The sequence below is a fragment of the Primulina eburnea genome, chromosome 8 (genome assembly GCF_022965805.1).
Source record: "Primulina eburnea isolate SZY01 chromosome 8, ASM2296580v1, whole genome shotgun sequence".
NCBI classification, from domain to species: Eukaryota; Viridiplantae; Streptophyta; class Magnoliopsida; order Lamiales; family Gesneriaceae; genus Primulina; species Primulina eburnea.
Window position 1 is genome coordinate 39,871,787 of NC_133108.1, and position 21,383 is coordinate 39,893,169.

Genomic DNA, 21,383 nt, shown 5'->3' on the forward strand with positions numbered 1-21,383 from the left:
TGAACAAAATATCCTAAATTCGTGAGACCGTCTCACAAAAGACTTACTCAAATTTAATTAAAAATATCGAAAAAACGTCTATGGTACAGTTTTAAACAAATATTAAAGACAACAATTATATGAAATCCAAAAAAATTATATAAGTCAAACAAAATATTAATTGGATATTAAAATATATATAAACCATGAATTCATGTACAAGAAAATTTACAAAAAGGAGGAAAATAGTATATTTATAATTCAGAGAATAATATTTACCTTAATGAAAATTTAAATGAGTTGGATATGAGTACTGTAAACTCGTTACCCAATTCATATTGGTTTGGGTACAAAATTTTAATATCCATTATCCGATTCAATTTATTTAACATTATCAAACCCGATCCAAGCGAATTGGGTTCGGATTAGATACTCGCTTTATCCATGTCCATTGTCATCCCTTAATGAAAAAGAAACCTATGAAAGAGATGAGAGAGCAACCCATCCTATTGCCCCTCTTTCAATGTGGATGGAGAAAACCACCTAGTAATTTTATTATCTCATTTTGGGGGAAACAAACTGTCTTTTTTGGTTTCAAATGTGCAAAATTCGATTAATCATTACATGACTCCAAATCTAGGTAATCTCAAAAATCTTACTTAATTTTTGTGACGTAAGAATCCGTAGGTACTATTTTTTAGCATGCACTGGTAAACCCCGCAACAATATAACAGCTTACAAACCATGTTAGGAAGATAATCTACATTAAGCAAGCCATGCGCGACAAACTCGTCCGAAAAATTGTTGGTATGAGGATTCGACTTCTTGATCACCGATTAAACGTTCGCCTATTCCACTCAGCCAAATTTAAGGGACGTTTAAGGGGGAACATCAAAAGGTTGATGTATTATTATTATTGTTTCATAATTATAAGAGGGGTGTGTGTTATAAAAATAAAAAATTATATGAAATGATTAGAAGTTAGAAATCATAAAATTATTAACCGTACGCTTACTTACCCGCCACCCCCGCAAAAATCAAAGAAAGCAGCAGAACAGAGATGGAAAACTCAATCACCAAGCCTAAAGTAACGCACGATTTCCCATTCCACTTGAAATCATAAATGGACCACCAAATGGATTCGGATTCGGATTCAGATTCGGATTCCTCATTTGTGGCACCAGATACGGATACAAGGATACCATCACCGTACCACTTTCTTGCTGATGAAAAGTCATTTGCTGGTCAAGTTGAGGCATCATTGACAACTGCGAGTTACTTGGAGGTTCAACGTCGTTCGATGTGGCGAAAGGGTTGTATCGAGTCAGTGTGTTTTGTGTAGTTGCCTCGTATTCTTGCCAAGAATTGTATCCTGCACGATGCAGCTGTATCTGTCTCCGTGCAACATTGTCTTCATACAGGCTATCCAGTAGAAGTTTGTCAAATCCCCCCGCCTGCCAAGATTGAGTTTGAGATGAAGCGCATGATCAGATTTTTCGATTTTCTATCCGAGTACGAGGAAACAAACCATTTTTGAATCAATAACTTGGGCCCTGTTCGTTTTGCTTGGTTCGGTGACTAGTGCCAACTCCCACCCGGAGTTCATTTTTCCGTTATCGATCAATGTATCATGGGTTGATTGTGGATTATCGTCTGCAAAAGAACAACAAAAACAAAAACATCCCTTGTTGGTTTTGTGAGAAATATAAAATGTTTGGCAAGTTTCCCACCAAACAGTCGACGTTTTTGGGCTCTCATCTCGAGTACCTGATTGAATTATTGCAAGAGCCAATGCATTGCTTTGGTCTAATGCCAAAGCTTTCGGATTTACTTGGTTCGAAGCCTGCAGAAAATTAGCATAAAACACAAGAAGTACGTTCAGATCACGTATCATTCAAGGGAAAACCCATATGAATTGAATATTTTTTCCATTTAGAAATTACAAGAGAGAGTATCCCTACGCAGCCTCCGCCAGCCAGTTCCTGATGTTAGTCATCTTGTAGAGAAGACATGGAGGAAGGATAACTTACAATGAGATCAGTGGGCTTCTTAGCAGATATTAAGGTTGGAGTCCCTTTTTCATTTATAAACTCGGGCTTCTCTTTCGAATCAACCTTCTTTAAGTCGTTCTCGAATCCTTTTGCCTGTTGTTTAATCTCTTCTCGACCTGTACCTTCGAATTTTTGTCGTACTCCTTCTCTCACTCGATACTCCTATTTTAATTAATCGTAAAAAGTAGGATTGCTAACGTATAAAACATCCTAGAATGAGTCAGTTAATGTTCTTACCAGTTGTCTATTTGACGATACACAACTTGCATGAGGTGCTTCCTTAACATATTCCTCCACGGTTTCAAGAAACGATGGTGGAAACTATACACATTTTGAGAAATAAACAAATTCATATCTCATAACAGAACAAGTTTTCTGGATTTTTTACTTCGGAATGACTGAAAAATACCTGTCTCAGTATGGGAAACTGAGATGTCCGAGTAAGAGCCAAAGTTTTGCAGAATTTGTAAAAATTTGATAGAAGTTCTGTCTAAACAAAACAAAAGATCAAGAATACAAAAATCGAAACAACATAAAGATCAGCACCATTGTGGAATATATGAAAAACTACACCAATTCTCGGGAAGTTACACTGACATGTTGTGCAGCTCTTCTGTAAATATTAAGAACTTGAATAGCCTCGTGCTTGGGCATTTTGAAAAACTGGAGAAAGAACAAAGTATTATTCATTTCGAACATAACAGAAAATGTAATACAAGATTATACCTTGGCAATAAGACTCGTGATCCCATCGCTGATAGTGCAGTACATTTTGAAGCTCTCTTTCAAAACCTGCATTGTTAATGATTCGGATGAAAATCTTTCTAACAGATTCATAGGATAATGGAAAACGTTGAATGAATATACCAGGGCCACAGCATATTGAACGAGAAAATTGTGGCTCGCGGCTCCTTGAGGCTGCAAATTTACAACAGATAAGATACTACTAATATCCGGGGAAAATTAATGCAGCAACTTCATAGATTATAAATGTGTATTGCAAATCGAAATATGTGCTTGGATTCTTTGACATTTAACTAGAAAAAAAATAATTCCACCCCAGATTGAAATTTTTGAGCATTTATCCTGGACTGTCAAGATCCAGACTCCGCTCAATGATCATAACTATATCAAATTCATTCTCGTTTTACGGAAATAGTCATCCAAGATGATAGTATACAGACCATTCGTCGGCTTATACTCTTCTCACAATCATCTGTGGGGGGACAATGTTATTACCTTAACTATCAGACATTACCTGGCAATCGACTGTCCGATGAAGAAGCTGTTGCACTGCAGGTAACTTCCTCAATAGTTCATCATCCTTCAATATATGTACCTTACCACATGACTACCACAGTAAAAACCACTTCGTTTTTTTGCAAAATATGTTCCCATATACAAGGCTCGAGTAAAAATATACGAAAAACATGTCATTTAACTTGGATTCTGCAACAACTGATTTTGGTACCTCATCAGATTCTGTGTCATAATTAAATGTCCTAAAACATTCGAGCCTTTCCTCGAGAAAGACTCCGTATGTTCGTATCCATCCCGAGCAATCCCAAGCTGCATTTGAATCATCCAAAGCACTATATAAACAGTAAGTAAAATTATTGAACCACTACTCAAGAAAATAATTATTTACCTAAAATACTTGAGTGATCCTTGAACTTGGAAACATGGAATAAATTTCTTCTCTCTGAGTACCGCAGTAATTCTTCTCTGAAGCTTGGATCTGCCTCTCTTAATGTCCTATGGAAAACAATCAAAGTCTTTATTGCAACCTGAAATTTACTCAGGTATTAGCACATAGCCGAATTAGCCCGCAGAAATGAATGTCATGCTTGATCCTCTAATCGCATCATCTCAAGAAAAGTGCCTCAAAAGAACGAATTTCATCAGTTTCTTGAAAGATTTATGGTTTAAACAGCTAAATATTTGAAATGAAATAAGCCAAAGTTGCATCATTTTGATAAGAAAAATAAAAAATAATTCTCCCAAGAATTATAAGTTCTGGAATCTTTGGTTTCTCATTGATGGAAATAAATGAAACAAACAACCATCACGTACAATCCAATTACGCGTCTTTGACAATCTTCTCGAAAGTGCATAAATACAATAGGCAACGTCGGCTCTAGGACGCGATACCGATACTGCTACAAGTATTTCTGGAAGATAATTAAAGAACAATAAGAAAAGAAAATTGAATGATGGAACAATGAGGAAACAGAAAAAAAAATAGAAATTGCATTCATTACTTCTAATATGTCGTTCTTTCGGAGGACGTTCGTCATGATTCGTGGCCTTTATAATTGCAATATCCAGATCCTTACAATAAAACCAAACAATATTAGCCAAATAATGAAACAAGTATAAATATAAATGTGTTTGGAATATAAATGAAGCATACCTTAAAGTCACTATTGATCCATGCAAGACCAACGTTTGTGGAGTCTTTGAGAGCCCCATAAGCTTTGCGCAAGCTTTCCATTTATAGAAAGGCAGAATCCATAGCCAAACAAATCTTGGATAATGGAGAGAAGAAGAGAAGATTTAAAAGAAAGGGGTTGATTTGTTTTTCCTCTCTTGTTCTTTAAACTGTGTTTTTTCCAAAACAAAAACAAAATAAAATAAATTTTATTTCTATGAATTTATAATTGTCCCTTAATTATGAGGATATGAGAAAAGATGTGAGATGAGTAAATTATTTGGTCATTTTTTAGTTTTTGGATGTTATTATTGGCAATAACTGGAAAAATTCATTCTGTTATGGATAACTGGTTTTCATGCAAATTACAAATTTATGCATGGAGATTTATGGATCCTATCAGAATTTAACCAGAGAAATATGATTTTTAAAATATAAAAAATGTAAGAATAATTTTAGTTAATACTTGAGGTCTCGCCGAGTTACCGATGTTAATTTCTTTTTCAATGTTATTTTAAAAAAATATATATTCATCAAGCTTGATATGAGAAACACCACTACCTGAATGAAACAATTAAAATGCCATAAATTTGTTTATTTTCGCATTTATTTGATTTCATCGACTTATAAATTATATTTCATTTTACATTTTATACTGAAAAATGCTTTTTACTCGTTATATTTGTCATCTTATGATTTTAATCCGCTATATAGTAAATTTGCAGTTTTAGTCATGTATGTTTAATTTTTTTGGCGATTTTGGTTGGAAAAATCTTTGCTCGTCAGAAATTCGGAATTTGATGATTTGATGTCGGAGCTAGCCTATATGACATAAAAATTAATTAAAACTTTTTAAAAAGGTGGGAAAATTGTTCTCCATGATACAAAAATTATTCTACTTATTTTATAAATTCGTATCTTCCAAATCATCAAATACTCTAAAATAATAAATTAAAAGCAAAAAAAAAAAAAAACATCAATCAATTGGCAAAAATAAGAAACAATCTGTATTAGAAGGAACACCTACCCAAAAAAATGATTCTCGTCAAATATTTATGACTAATATCAAACACCAAAAGGCTTAAAAAATGTTCATGGATTCGGGCAAGCTTCCAGTTGTTGGATACATTTAGAATCTTCAATGACTGAAGCTTCCCAATCGAATCGGGAACTTGATCACTAAACCTATTTGCAGCAAACAAAAACTTGTATGAGACGATCTCACATAAGACCTTCTTTTTGCAGAAAGATCAATGGCATCAATGCTTCTTATTTATTGAATCCACAAATCCATTTTTGTGTAAAACTAAACTATTTAGAACTTAGGATTTGAAAAATGTCATTGGGGAAGTTGAAGAAGAGACTGCTCGTGAATCCTTGCCCGATTGTTTGATTTTTTTTTTTTAATTGACCTTTTGTTTTATTTATTATTTTAGATAATTTGATGATATGGAAGATATGAATTTTTAAAATAAATAGATGAAATAATTTTTGTGCGGATAACTAATCCATCATTTTATGTCGTATAGTCAAATTTCGATATCAAATCATCAAATTCCGTGAGGAAGGGCTTTTCTTGTCAAAATCGAACCAAAATTGCCAAAAAAATTAAACATACAGGATTGAGACTGCAACTAAAATTACAAGATGACGAACCTAAAGAATTAAAAAAAAAGAATAATTTTCTCATATTTTATATTATATATACCGTGTGCCTTCCAAATATAAAATCGATCGCATAATATTGCACACAAAAATATGACCAAGATTGAACTTTTGTTTACAACAAACCATTCTCTCAAGTTGTATTTGGACAGAGGGTTTGGATTTGAAACAGAATTTGAAAAAAGAACTAATGGACTTGATATGTATGTCTGTACACACACACACACACTCTTGGAGCAAATTTAAAACACCAAAATTCCAATAGATACCTTTATCAAGAACTCAAAATGGCCAATTTGAGCTAAAAACCAACAAATAAATGCGTTCAAATTAAGATTTATTCTTACCATGATCTCAACATCCAGACCCCTGAACGGTCTTTTGAACTTTTACTCTTCGAATAATCCATTTTACGGGTTTTTGCAGCCAACCGGGTTCTCAACTGCAGATCATGTAATATTCATAAATAACAGTCATAGTTTAAATATGTGTACAATAGCTCAAGCAAAAAACAGACAGAACGAACACACAAGTAAAGAACATATACCATCCCAGATGCAGCAGCAAATCCAATTGATCGATCGGACCAGTAGACTAACACCTTAGTTATTTCATTTCACCAGCTAGAACTTGTGAAGTGGCGGGATGACTAAAAATCGAAAGGTAACTAACTCCAAATGGAAATTTCCACCTAGTGGCACTAAAATAAGAGTAATCTTCACTCGTGAAGATATATTGATGTCTATATATATATATATATATATATATATATATATATATATCAAATTCAAGAAATGATGTTATATTGAATCCACAGAAAGAAGATGCCACAAGACCATTGTTTTCATAGTTAATAATATTCACAGTAAAAACAAAGATATCTACCTCGACCCCATCAATATTTCAGAGAAGAAAGCGGGAATAAATAAGGATATTTCGGGAGCGAAAATAACAAGAACGAAAAGTAAATCCTCGAGGATTCAAATAGAGTACCTTTTCCATGTACTTCAATTGCTTCATAACTTCTTCCGTTTCTAGCTCCTAAATCAGCAAGGGTGTTTGAGTTATTGTAAGTTGTTTAAAAATATGTAGTTTAAGAACAACTTTACATCTGCTATCTTTACATTACAGACAGTTTTTACTTCATCAAATCAAATCCAAATTCCATGGAAAACATCTATAATCAGGTCTGGGGAAATTGAGTAGGAAATTCACAAATAAGTAAATACGTCATGGAATACAATAATATTCATGCACAGCTTAAACTTCACAAGAATCCATAGATTTTGTAACATTTTAACACTAGAATTCAGACAAGAAAGGATTAAATAATTAGGGAACATCATGGCCTTTCTGATACAATCACAGTAAGAGAAATTGGCATACCTGGGGTACCACACAATCTGAATGAGTAGGGTCCCAATTAACACTATCAAAGCATCCCCAGCCATCAGTTTGAACTTCAAAAAGAATCGCTCTGCGACATGTTTGATTTAACTTTTAAGAATGTGTATGTGCTGAGTCACATTCCAGAACCAGTGAATCAAAAAAATGTACATGATATGTTGATAAATGGTAAAGTGTTTTGCATTGAATATTAAAACTGGTGCAGAACTAATTTTTTTGATTAAAACTGGTGATGAATAAATATTTGCTCTTCAAATTTTGCTCTTCACAATTTTTTACCACTAAATGGTAAAGTGTTTTGCATTGAATATTAAAACTGTTAATGAATAAATATTTGCTCTTCACAATTTTTGAAGGCTTTGGGGATTTGTTTTCCTAGGAAAAGGGAGGGGAAGAGGGAAAAGTATAATTTGCCACGTACAAAGCATAAATATATTCCAACACAGACTCGAGAATTTGTAGTTTGGTGAAACACAAATTCTCCCAAAAGGCCTTTGTCATGACATTTGTTTAGCTCTGCATATAAAAATATTATTACCATGAATAGTTTTATTTTATATTTACATTAATAAATTAAATTTCCTTAAATTTTATAACATGGGTTGATTGTTCTAAAAAAAATTAAATTTGATAATAATAATTATATTAGTAATGTAATTCGTTTTTATCATGTTGTCAATTAACTTTTATTTCAAATTTTATTATTTTTCGTCCGAGTGCTAACATAATTCTAGAAATGTTGAAATACGTGACGTCACACATGTCTCATGTGATGTCACATCTACACTTGATGAAAACGAACGCTAATTAAATAAAAATGCATATCACTGGACCAAGATTATTAATTCCCCGTAATTAAATATTGTTTTATTCATGTTTAACATAATAAAAAATTGAAAGGATAAGATTTTAACATCAAACATAATATACCAACAGAAACAAACATCTTTTAATGTCATTCAATTTCGAACAGTAGGTTACCTCGGAAAAAGGATAACAAGGCTTCCATTTCAGATTCATCCACATTAAGAGAAATTCGTGTGACCAACTAATAGTATGGTAGAGAGTGAGCAGCTGAGGGTTTACTACATTTATGAGTGAGTTTTATGGACATTGCTAGGTTAGCAGATTGGCCAAGATCAGTTCACTCAAGAATGTAATAGCAATTAGTTTCCAAGTTTCTTGCAATCTCAAAGAACATGGTTTTTTGCAGCTTCTACAAATTATCCGTTTGATCACGAAAGAGAAAATAAATAATGATTGAAAACTGTCTCACTATGTCGAAAAAACCAGAATCAAATCGAACTCAATTGGATTATCAATGCAATCAAGAATTCCAATTCTGGTTCTTCACTCCCTCAAACTAGTGACAAGTTCTGTCAAAATGCATCAACTGAACCTTAATTTGGTTCTTTAGAGCCGAATCAATTTTTCTCAATCGAAGTACCTGGCAGGGTCAGTGACATGGTTAGGTGTGAAGAAGCAAATGTAATTTCGTACAATCATTTTCAAAGAGAAGATGGAAGAGAACATTTCAAAAACCAAATAGAGAGCATGTCTGAGATATGAGATGTGAATGGAAGACCGTACGTATGACATGGTACCAAGTAATTTAGATAGAAGGTTAGCATGACTTATTTTCGCCTAGGTTCTTCTATAACAGTAATTCATGTATAGAGGACAGAGAGCATCAAATGATGAATCATCCTTAAGAGAGGGTATTATAGCAAAATAAAACAGATAGGAAATAACGACGTAATGACAAGATTGCAGAAGCATGTACCTCTTTCAGTAGCAGACAAGACCAAACTTGATGTAGAGTATAAGTTTTAGTCCCGTGGCTGCATCAGTTTTCTATGAGGCTTTGGAGCTAAGTCATATTAAAAGAAACAAATTGTCAAAGAAAAAGAGAAGAGTCGATTTCGTTTAAAATCAAATTGTTGACAACATGAAAGAATTCAGGTAATGGAATTACTAAGCACCGTGGCCTGAGACTGAATAATTCAGATATTAAGCACCATATGTCCACCATAAATTTTTATGTAACAAAAATTCGTGAATGGTGAAGAAGTTGTGACCTCAAGCCAATAACTGAAATAATAAACACTGCACGTTCCTATCAACTTTTTATGAGACAAAATTCCTTTTGTTTTTAATCAAATCAAATGTCGCATCAGCGAAAAGAAGTTCAGATGACACTGTAAATGTTTGGAGAATTTTACAACAATAAGTATGACCATCATCAGTAGATTAAGACCACAACTAAATATAAAATTTAGCATTTATAAGGTTATTGATTAATGTCAAGGGACGAGAATGCTTTTACTCGAAGTGCAAACTACATATGCTGTCCTAAAAACCAATGAACTGGTAAACCACAAGCAAAAAAAATTACCAAAATGGAAATCAAGTGTTGTGGAGGGTGGTGGACGTATAAAGTTCACATTCCTTTAATATGTTTCATATGTTTTATACATTTAATCAACACAAGTATGTTGGGGGAATATGGGGCAAAAAGTGTCAGTTTACTCATCCACTATAATATTTTATAGTTATTCCCTTGACCAAATGTCTTCCTCACCAGTTCGAGAGAAATAAGATAAAGGAGCCTTTTGTACCTATCCTTCATCTTAAATTGTGGAAGGTGTCAAAATATTTATGGAGACAACAATGTCCAAAAAATGAATTAAAGTTCCATCAGGCTTTGGTGACATGGAAGATAAGTCGTATGCTACATGCTGTAAATTTTTCCAATATCTTGTTGTTTCTCAGAATAATTCATAAAGTTTTTTCTTGTAACATGGTTCTTTTGCTACTGAAGTTGGCTTCACACTAAGTGGAACAATACCTATGATTTCATCACGGCACCAGAATGTGGGATTGGCATCCCTCAAAGGGAAAGGGGAGAAGCTAATGATCTCCTATTCTGCACTTTTGACAACTATATGAAACATGGAATTTTACGTTGCTAGAAATTTGAAAAAACATTTTTCCTTACAAGTTAAGGTTGCGAAAGTGGTGCTACATCATTACTTTTAATTAGAGGGAAATTGAAGAAAGAAGTTTGCCATTTAGAATGAGAGGCATCAGATGAGATGTCTAAACAAGATGGGACAGTGAAAGTATTAATTCCTAAGTATCACCGGCTCTTATAAATATACATACCATTGGGATTTCCTTGTTCGTAAAAGCTTCTCAAAAGATTGATAGCTTCTAATGCCATTATTCCTCCGGTGCACTTAAATTCCTTTCTTTTTGAGCCTTCGTCACTGTCAAAAATAAAAATATAACAAAAAGGAAAAGAAAAAACAAAACAAGGAACCCTATACTCAGTTATGTTACCAACTGAAAAGAGAAATCAAAACACGATAACAAAGGTAAAAACTATTAAAACAAATTTGTGTTCAGTTATGGAAGCCTACTCCCGATTCATGGTGTGAAGGTAGTAAAAATCAAGTACAGCACAGAAAGCTACACTTTTCACAAAGATTATTATCCCCAGAAATTTGCAAATTCCATACCGCAGCACGAGTAGTGAAAATAAGTAGTGTATTCCAATAACCAAAATACAATACAGGCACACATAACAAAAGGAGACATAAAGGTTGAAGCATACGATTCAGCATTCACCAAATATTACAAATAATCACAGAGTCACTTCAAAAATAACATCTTGATATGATTTATAAACTATAGCTTTTCCACAAACAAGCCATAATATTGAAAAAAGATTATATCTCATATTCAAACCTTGTATATTCTCCTGAGCTGTATTTGTGCAAGGACATTATCGATCCACAACCTCCAAACTTTTCATTTGCACATCCATAGTATACTTCTTTAATACCTGATTGACAATCAAGTGATGACAACCAAAAGGATCACCATTAAAAGCAACAAGAAAAATGTCAAAGTATTTGTTTTGCCATACCAATGATAGATAAAGCTGCTGCACACATTATGCATGGCTCACATGTAACATAAAGGGTGCACTGTGACAATTTCAAAGAAATTTCACCCCTCGTTAACCCACTTTTCTGACACTGCTCAAGCAGCTTATCAATTGCTTCCATCTCTGCATGCCTAGTGGCCTGTAGATAACAAATGAAAATGATAATACACATATTACAAGAAGGACATACGAGCGAAACAAAATTGAGGAAGTACAAATTCAAGAGAGATTATATTTTCCCAAATAAGAGATCATACATTTCTCATCTCAGTAGGCCGATTTCTCCCCGAGGCAATGACAGTCTGATCTTCAACAATAATACAACTGATTTAATGACAACGGAAGTTTAATAAGGATTACATGAAAACTTGGTAATCAATTTTCTGCCACATAATAAAAGTCTCAATCTTATCGATCTATTCCTATCGTAAAGGGTACAATGGGGACTTATATCATGGATATTATAAAGAATCACTCAGAAAATTGTTTCCCCCATTGAATTGTTTATCTGCATTTTTCCAACTAATATTTCAGTTACAATTATTACTGATATTTGCTTTCCCATCTGGAAAATGAGGAAATTTTTTTGAAAAATAATTGTTTAAAACATAAGAAGCTTACCCCACTGGTACTTCAAGGTTGTCCAAGGCAAGCTTAGCCTGGCAAGGGAGAGGTGGGAATAATCAAAATCATCTCAATATACTCTGGGTAATAGTTCAATAATTTTCATACCCAAAGTACTCAAGTATATCAGTAAAGCGAAAAAGAATGACATCAAGATACGGTTCTACCCAAGAACTGAGCATTTGTGATCAGTATTAGTATTGACTCATTTATTGATCTTAGTTGACTTGATTAACATATTCATGTTAATCTAATAAAGGCTTCTACTCAGATAGAAAAATCATAAATTTAAACGATCGTTGCATCAACTGCATAAAAAGCCTGTAGACCCACAAAAAAAGTGTTAGTGGATAACTGAACACCTGCCTGTTGTATAGCAAGCTTCATAAACATAACATCATCAGGCATTGCTTCCTCCAATGAAGACATCATCTGTATTTTGTTAAAAAAAATAAGAAAGACATAAGTAGAGCATCAAAAGCTCACACTCCATAGCAGGGACCGGATCCACAGATTAGAGTTCGGGGACTTGAACTTAGAGTGAGTTTGGATTCAGAAGTTATAACTTAAAAACACTTAAATAACTCCAGCTTTTTAAAGTGCTTTTATTAAAAAAAAAAGATAAGCGAATTTGAAGTTTGGATAAATGTTAAAAGGTGTTTTTGTTTTAAATTTTAAAAAGAATTAGAAGAAAAAGCCAAAAAGCCATAAATTTCAGCTTCTCAATGGCTTTTGTAACCAAACACGACATTTTTTAAGAAAATAGTTTTTAAAAAAGTGCTTTTAACACATGAACTTCTTTAACCAAATGGGCTCTTAATATAATAAGTTATACATATTACCAAAAAAGACAAATTATACTGTCAACGAGTTGTGCCCTGCGTCCAAAGGAAGAAAATTAATAGTGGAATTCGATTATCATTTTTAAGAACAATACCAAATTCCAATATATTTAACCATTTAAACCATTGAAAGCAGTTCAAAACATATGGAAACTAATATTCTTTCCATCCAAAAAAGGTACCATTAATCTACAACAACTTAAGTATTGACTATTGTCATGGCATGTTTAGGCCTAGGCCTTAGTTAAAGGCTCCAGGCTGCCAATATTTTGGGGTTTTGGGGTTACAAAACACTTCCACTTTTTTGCTAATACCAGTGACATGCACCCTCTAATATCTGGTTTTATAATATACTTTAACAGAGAAAAAAAATTAGAACTCGATTTCCAGAAGGTAAATAGCATCAGAAATCATAGCACAGATGGGGATATTTCTGTACTCAAATTAATTCTGTGAAACAAATGATTTGTACACACCCTAATTTAATTGAAATGGAAGTATAAATACAGAGGATTCAAGTAATACGATGGGATCGGATCAATCTAATCTAATCTAAAATGAAAAAATCAAGAATCGAATCAATAATTCTTTGCTGTTTTCCTTTAATAGTATTCCCTGCTAAAGTACTATTTTTTTAAATCAAAACTCCCAAAGAACAAGAAAAGAAGAACAAGAGAAGACCAACTCAACTCATTGCAAATTTTACAAATTCCAAAATAATCCTCGAAAGGGTTCTCATTGTAAACCTGATTATTACCTTCTCTACTTCAGATAAATTTTAAGGTTCGGTGCGTGCCCCTCTCTCTCTCTCTCCCTTATTGAAGACGCCGCGCTGAGAACCTGAAAAGGCCAAGTGATGGGATGAGAATTAAGGAGGTGTAAAGGTGGACTGGGCTGAAGCCTAAAAGGGTTAGGCTTTGGGTGTGCTAATAATAATAATAATAGTATATTATAGTAATAATAATAAACATTTAAATGGGTAAAAATTTATTTTTTGGGGGCTGCGCCACAGCCCTTGGAAAGATCCGTCCCTGCTCCAGAGTTTGAATCTTGTTTCAAAATCGAACTTCTCAGAGGCATTTTCACAAACATATAAAGGGTACGCACCATTGTGTCACTATATGTGCATTGGTTATGGTTAACAGAGAGATGAATCTATCACTGTAATGCAGGCATGCTTGAATAAAATTTAATAGTCACGCTTAAAATCAAACTAGAAATACTTCGAAATTGAAAACGTAAACAACTAGAAAAAGAATTCCATAATTCTTGGCATATAATCAAATTAGAAATACTTTTAAAAAAATCAAACTACACAAAAGATAAAAGTTTACCCACTCGAACAAGAAAGGAGAACACCCACTTCTCCGCCTTCCCCAGAATTTTTTCGTTCCTTTTGTGTGAGCATCAAATTGTGGTGGGCCTTTTCTTTTGAATTGGGATCCAAAATTGGCTGCTATTATGCTCGATAAATTTATTAAATGCTTTTTTTAAAATATTAAAGTAAGTTTACTATTTTATTAACGAGATTGTTAGGCTCGCGAACCTCACAATCCATTGTTGGGAATAAAATGGTAAACACATTATATGTTAGGCTCGCAAACCTGGAAAATTATTGTTGGATGTGGGAAAATGCGACTGAAATTTATGGAGTTCAAATGCCAAAAGAATTCATCTAATAGAGTTCCAATTCCATATAAAATGGCATAAAATATAGCTGTACGAACTCAGAAATTTATGTTGGTCCAAAATATCCAACTTCCAAGCTAAAGCATCAACTTGGTCCAAAATACTCATAAATGGCATAAAAGATAGCCGTATGAACACAGAAACTTAGTCCCGAATACCCAACACCAAGTCCCAACAAAAGATATTCGCAAAACTACATAAAGAAAACACCAATGATCGCTGCACATGGATCCATGTATTTTGTTGGAATTCTGACTCAAAGGGAAGAGCTTATCATTGTATAGCATCACATCTACCAATTTTTTTCAAATTAAGAAATCCAAATGCTCGAACAGACATACAAATTATTAAAACAGAAATTCAAAATCTTTCTGAAATCCAAATGAAAACAAAGGGAGGCATGAATTGTGGCAGTGAAAGAATCGACCTTCAACCGAGAATTACCTTGTGCTTGTAGAGTGAGAGAAGACAGCTGAAGTCTGTAGAATAACGGATTTAGTGCTTGCAACTCAAGCCTGTAGAATTCTCGAGAGTGCTTGTGCAGTTGTGAGTTGTGACTTGTTCTTGTTTCTTGCAGCCTGTAGACGAGAAGAGCAGAAACGTAAGACTGAGGGAAAAGTGAAGACAATAGAATTAGGGATTTAGTTTTTATTCATTAATTTAAAATATAAAATATTATATATAAATAAAAAAATTACTTCAACTAATGCTCTCCTCCGGATACCCAACTTGTTCACCTACAGAACGAAAACAAACCTAAAACAAATCAAAACTTCAACTGCAAAACAAAAATCAGATTCAAGATTTTATCATCCCTCTCCGTTGTCCAGAGTATTCGGCGTTCTAAAAAATTGTCCCTGCACCGTACACTTTTAGTTATTCCTACCAAAAGTGACATGTAATGCAAAAGAAAAGAACTATCATATATTAACTAAAATAACAGAAGCCAAGTTCAAGTGCTCAGCTCCCTTTAAATAAATGACTAAATGAACTTACGTACTTGGACATCATCTCCGGGAGTATTGGAGACGGGAGAATCACCGGAATACGGCGAATCTTTATCGGACCAAGCGTCCAACACGCTGTCGTAGTTCAGTTTCAAGAATACCCGTTCATTTGGCTGAGGAATTGACTCCTCCCGAGCTGTTTTACAAGTAAAATTTTCTTGGTTTGGCATGATATTTGAGGCTGCGTCCTCCTTGGATGATTCTATATTCTTGATTTCCACCTTTTTCTTCTTTTCTATCCAATTTTCTCCCATTTTCGGATTGACATCAAGAACATTTACACTAGGAAATCTCCACCAATCATCATCTTCGTCAACATTTCTCATTGCTCTCGATTCCCTTCTCAACCCAAATCCATAATAAACTCCCAGACCAATAGGATAACCATAGCAAAATGTCTCCATTGGCGAAATTTTGTCATGATTTGTATCGGTAGCTGATTCCTTATTCATTTTCAAGTTTCCCATTATACTATCAATCCCTTCTTCAATCTCCCCATCCAAAATTGAATCATCGCAGATTTCTAGGGAACTCCTCTCAGAATCAATCTCTCCCGGACTTTGGCATGACTTTCCAGCACTCTTAGGCAGAATAAGGAACCGAGGTCTTTCGAAAATTGGTAGCAAGAATCCTGAGATATCGATCACTTGGAAAGGCCGCATAAGAATCTCCGATGGTTCTAAAAAGAAATGATTCTTTATTTCAAACGATGATTTTGTGAGTTTGCAAGGATTTTTTAGGTGTTTGCTGGGGAAAATTTTGGAGAAGCTGTGGAAAGAATGGACGCTGCTTCGTAGCAAGTTTGGTTAGGCCTTTTTCTTGGGGTTCTTGGCTTTCTTGTTGAGATTGCAAGCGGGGAATTGGTGGATTCTGAGAGACTTGAAGATGGAGAAGATTATTTTGAAATCCAAGAAGTTGGGGATTTTATTATTTCAAGGTCTAATCTGTAGGCTCTGCCAACTCCGCTTAAACAAGAAGACATTTCAAGCAAACTAAAACAAAAAGCAGGACAAAGTTGGTGAATAACCCAATTCAAGAACTGGAATTTTTGTGGTTTATGGATTGAGGCCAGCTAAAACAGAGGACTTCAGATACGGGATTTTCAATTTTGGTCAGAAATTTTGGGCCTAGAAGAGTTTGAAGAGATGAAATATGTCTTGGGAAGGGGGAAAATCCAAGAACCTTAACCCTGGAGAGTACTTTATTCAGTATATGAACCAAACCAAATAGAAAGGGTTTTTTAGATGAAAAAAGCGGAAAAAGCCAAAAACTTTAGCAATATATTATGCTATATTGCTATGAGAAACGATCAAGAACCCTTCAAAAACCCAGAAAGGAGGACAAAAAAATGAGGAAAAAGAATCAGCGTTCAGACACCAGAAAGCTAAATAAAAAACCACTTTTGAAATCGTCGAATCATCAAAGGTATTGTCTTTCTCGTATAAAAATCCTCCAAACAAATATCCCAGAAAAGATACAGTCTCTCTGGGCAAAAAACTAGTGACAAGAATCAAAGTACGTTCAATCTATATTTGAAATATCAACGACTCAACACAAAAAAAAAAAAAAAAATCCCAGGTCCCAAAGTTATATATCTCTTGGAAAACGTAATATCTAAATATATATATATATATATATTAACATAAAAAAAAGAAAGAACGGAGACAGTATGTATGCTTACAGTAGTAAGTATTCACGGGAGAGGAGTGAAGGGCTAGGATGATACGCAGCCGATTACTATTGCACACACAGACACATGAGTTTCATTTCAAATTCATCCCTCCAACTCAAATCTTCCTATGCAAGTGATGTTCAAAAATGTCATTTCCACCAAATTTTCAACGAAATAACACATTTTTGGGATAATTACATTTTGATCATTTGATTTGAACTTTTACCACTTTTGGTACTATTAAAAATGATTTTGCATTTTTAGTCTTGTAATTTACATATTTTTTTTTTTTTCATTTTTTATCATCAACCGTGGATTTGTATTTTAATCATGTAACTTGCATTTTTTTTATTTTGGTCATGTTAACGCGGAATTTTCATTTTAGTCCTATAACTTGCGTGTTTTTTCAGCGTTGGTCCTTTTTTTGTAGACGTGGATACTGACAGATTTTTGAAAGAAAACTTGCATATGTGTTGTGGGATTTTTTCAAAATATTATTTAGAATTAAACAAGACATACTCCGGTTAAAAAAGACCGAAAATAAAAAAAACATGCAAGTTATATGACTATAATTGCTAATTCATCGTTAACACGACTAAAAATGGAAAAGAATAGAAATTAAAGGACTAAAAATACAAATACACCCTTAACAAGATAAAAAAAAAGAAAAAAAATGCAAATTATATGACTAAACATGCATATTCATTTTTTAACTGGGCCAAAAATTAAAAACATGTAAATTACAAGACTATAAATATAATTTTCCTCACATTTTCAAACAACATTTATACCATGGAATACAGTTTTTAAAAATTGAAAATAAATCATCGTATTCCCAAATTTTGGGGAATTTGAATGGAAACTTTAAAAGAATCCAATCAGATATGGTTTCCAATTTTCAGCTTCTATATTTTCGTGCATTTGTATTAAAGAATTGTTGATATATATTAATGGAATTTTATGTTTAAAAAAGACCAAAGATTTATCATATTTTCCAATTTAGTTTTAAAATACAAATTTTCAGAAAACACTTACTAAAATTATTCTCCAATAAACACCATATATATCGTGCATTGTACAAGGTTAAAAAGTTTATATTATACTAATTGGAATAAATTAGAATCTAGGAGGAGAATGATGCGTAACATATTTTGATTGAAAAGTTTAGATTTTTTAATACATACATACAAACACGTATATATATGTGTGTAATTTTTTCGATCACAAGTCTATATATTTTAGGGGGTGTATTCATTCTATACTTTCAAAGACTTTTAATGACTTTTTTTAAATGATAGTCTTTTGTGGAGTTGATGAATTTTTATTAACTTTTATGGAATCTCATAGAATTGTAAAACAAATTTCATAGACTCTTATAGACTTTTTTCCAAGATTTTTGTAGACTTTTGTAAATTTTTCACAGAATTATGTGAATTTTGTAGTTTATAATTGTGATTTATTTTTTATTAATTTTTTTAAATAATTATTGGACATAGATAACCTATTCAATTTTAAATTATTATTTTTATGAATGTAAATGAATTTTACTTAATTAAAAATTAAATCAATTTAATTTGTGAAAAACGACAAATGAACTATCCAATTTATCGAAATCAAAATTTCAATTCTTTATGTCAATTCAACATATTAATGAATAATATTTTTATAAGTTCATAATAAAATTTTATTATAAGAACACTCAAAACAATTGAGCTTCATTATCTAGTTCAATTTGAAATTCATCAAATTGACACTTCTTTCAAAGAAAATTGTGTAATATAGCACATGCCAATACAAGCCCTGTTAGAGGTGAGAAAAAATACAGAATTTTCGGCATACCGAGATTCCCGTAACAAAAAAATATTGAATTTACCGAATTTTAAATATACCGAAGCTTTTGATACGGTACGGTAACAATACAGAATTTTTCGGTACGGTAACGATATCCAATTTGAAATTTTGATATATACCGAAATATCGGAAAAATATACAAAAATTTTAAAATATATAATATTTTAAAACAATAAATTATAATTTTTTTAAAAATGTAAAGGTTTTTTTTTGTTCTGTATACCGAAAATTTGGTACAATATCGGTATGAATTTGCTTATACAATAATTTAAGATATAGATTAACTAAAATTATAAAAAAATAATTAAAAATAAAATGTTATATAATAATTAATAAAAATTAAATTTTAATTATGTTTTTAAAAAGTACAAATAAAAGGAAAAATATAGGTGAGAAAAGAATGAAAGTTTGTATTGAATTTGAGAGATTTCTCAATTAAATGTACATCCAAATCTTTAGGTTGAATCAAAGACTTTTGTTGACATTTTATTGTTGTACCTTAGACTACAATTCTTGTACTTAATAGAATTCCATAGAGTCATTAAAAATTTATTGACATTTTGAATACCTATAGACTTTTGTAGAGTTTTTAAAAGTCTAGTTTGAATATCACATAATTTTTTAAAATTATACAAAAGTTTATATTGAATACCACTAAACTTTTACGAGTATATAAAAGTCTAGTTTGAATACCTCTAGACTTTTAAACTCCTATAAAAGTCATTAAAAGTCTATAACCATTACACCCTCCCTTAATAAATAGTAGATCTCTCGTGAGATAGTTTCATATATCTTTTTTCGTGAGATGAATCAACTCTGCCAATATCTACAATAAAAACAATATTTTTGATATAAAAAATAAAATTTTTCTATGATTGATCTAAATAAAATATTTATTTCCCAAAATTATCCTATAAGATAATCTCACGAGAATTTTTATATTTAATAAATATAGTGAATTAGTATGATATAAAAATGCAAAAAAAAAAAATTTTTATTCAAACTTATATATGAAATTTCAAATATTTTTTCCATTTAAGCTAACAACCTACGGCTATCCTTGCCTCTCTGTAATAAATGTAATCCAATCCTAATAATCGACATGCATGGACTTCTTGATATAATTTCTACTTTTCTATCTTAAGCATGCTACCCCATTATTATTACCGGCTACTGTGCACACATGATGCGTGTGTGGACAGTTTTTTTATATAATTATCGAAGAACTAAAGTGAAATTTGACGAATTATCGAGGGACTAAAATGCTATTTGAATTGTTGTGATAAAAAAAACAAAAGTATTTATTGAAATAAAAAATAAATAAAAATAAAAATGTAATATTGATATCACATAAGAGCATAATTGGAAGAGCCAAAAAAGACCAAAACACAATTTTTGTATTATAGACCTTTTGTGTGGCCTTTGGCGACCATACGTGAGGGTCCTTATTTGCACGTGTTCCATCCCGAAGAAGCAAGCTATGTTAACATGTATAGTGTTACGTTGTTTTGTCGCCCTCGATCCCGAATAATAATAATTGTTCATTTTAAATGACAAATTTTGAAAATAACATTTTACACATTATATATTTTTTTCGTAAAAACAAATGTTTAAAAATTTTGTTCACCATCCTGAAGTTTACATTCTCTACGAGTTCCTTTTGAAGCGTATAATTTTTCTTTATGCATGATGATATGATATTGGCTATTTTGAATCTAAGTCCTCAGTCCTCTTGGATTTATTTTTGGATTTGACTCAAAATCCTCGGGTATCAATGGAGAGATCAGTCCATTTTTTCCAGCACTCTATTTCAAAATTAAGGATTTCAGTTCAAACTATAGCTTTTAAAATACACAAAAACTCATGTTAGACGATCTCACGGATCAATTTTGTTAAACAAATATTTTATATGGGTCACCTACGAAAAATTATCTAAATATATTAATTTTTATTGTAAATATGGACATGATTGATGCGTCTCACGAATAACGATCCGTGAGACCGTATTATGAAAGACCTATTCTTTAAAATTATCTTTTGTAATTTATTTTTGGAATAATATATCACAAATTGCAAAGTTAAAAATTCTCTTTCAAAAATTAGGAATTGTACTAGAGGAAATTATGATGTGTGACAATATTACCAAAAAAAGAGCATATTGTTATGTGAGTGCTGTTGAACTCGTTTGTTTAAAAATACACAAAAAAAACTTA

At 32.3% G+C, this 21,383-nt stretch overlaps 2 protein-coding genes, 1 long non-coding RNA gene and 1 pseudogene across 11 annotated transcripts; all 4 read right to left on the minus strand.

Moving 5' to 3' along the window:
• Window positions 1–881: 881 nt before the first annotated feature.
• LOC140837971 (putative clathrin assembly protein At5g57200) lies at window positions 882–4,855 on the minus strand. The gene is made up of 15 exons (XM_073204050.1): window positions 4,444–4,855; window positions 4,292–4,361; window positions 4,104–4,201; window positions 3,679–3,817; window positions 3,502–3,599; window positions 3,289–3,369; window positions 2,898–2,948; window positions 2,757–2,822; window positions 2,628–2,693; window positions 2,440–2,520; window positions 2,268–2,351; window positions 2,010–2,192; window positions 1,747–1,822; window positions 1,508–1,632; window positions 882–1,433 (listed from the first exon to the last, which is right to left on the minus strand). The coding sequence occupies exons 1-15, from the start codon at window positions 4,522–4,524 to the stop codon at window positions 1,062–1,064; spliced, it is 1,671 nt and encodes a 556-aa protein (XP_073060151.1). The 5' UTR covers window positions 4,525–4,855; the 3' UTR covers window positions 882–1,061.
• Window positions 4,856–5,495: 640 nt separating this feature from the next.
• On the minus strand, window positions 5,496–7,798 carry LOC140839706 (uncharacterized). Its single transcript, XR_012119779.1, has 4 exons — window positions 7,513–7,798; window positions 7,120–7,167; window positions 6,474–6,568; window positions 5,496–5,646 (listed from the first exon to the last, which is right to left on the minus strand). It is a non-coding gene; the product is annotated as an uncharacterized lncRNA (long non-coding RNA).
• A 670-nt stretch (window positions 7,799–8,468) lies between these two features.
• Window positions 8,469–15,267, minus strand: LOC140839705 (tRNA-specific adenosine deaminase TAD2). 9 transcript variants are annotated; one of them, XM_073206612.1, is made up of 10 exons: window positions 15,085–15,267; window positions 13,709–13,791; window positions 12,470–12,541; window positions 12,107–12,138; window positions 11,743–11,809; window positions 11,465–11,624; window positions 11,284–11,380; window positions 10,699–10,802; window positions 9,317–9,403; window positions 8,469–8,980 (listed from the first exon to the last, which is right to left on the minus strand). In XM_073206612.1, exons 3-9 carry the CDS (start codon window positions 12,539–12,541, stop codon window positions 9,363–9,365), a joined length of 573 nt encoding a protein of 190 aa, XP_073062713.1. In that variant the 5' UTR covers window positions 13,709–13,791; window positions 15,085–15,267; the 3' UTR covers window positions 8,469–8,980; window positions 9,317–9,362. The 9 variants fall into 9 exon arrangements, with proteins under 9 accessions (XP_073062713.1, XP_073062715.1, XP_073062714.1 ...); XM_073206614.1 differs by lacking the exon at window positions 13,709–13,791 and adding an exon at window positions 14,290–14,404; XM_073206613.1 differs by lacking the exon at window positions 13,709–13,791 and adding an exon at window positions 14,286–14,404.
• On the minus strand, window positions 15,234–17,288 carry LOC140839704 (protein CHLOROPLAST IMPORT APPARATUS 2-like; annotated as a pseudogene).
• Window positions 17,289–21,383: the final 4,095 nt, after the last annotated feature.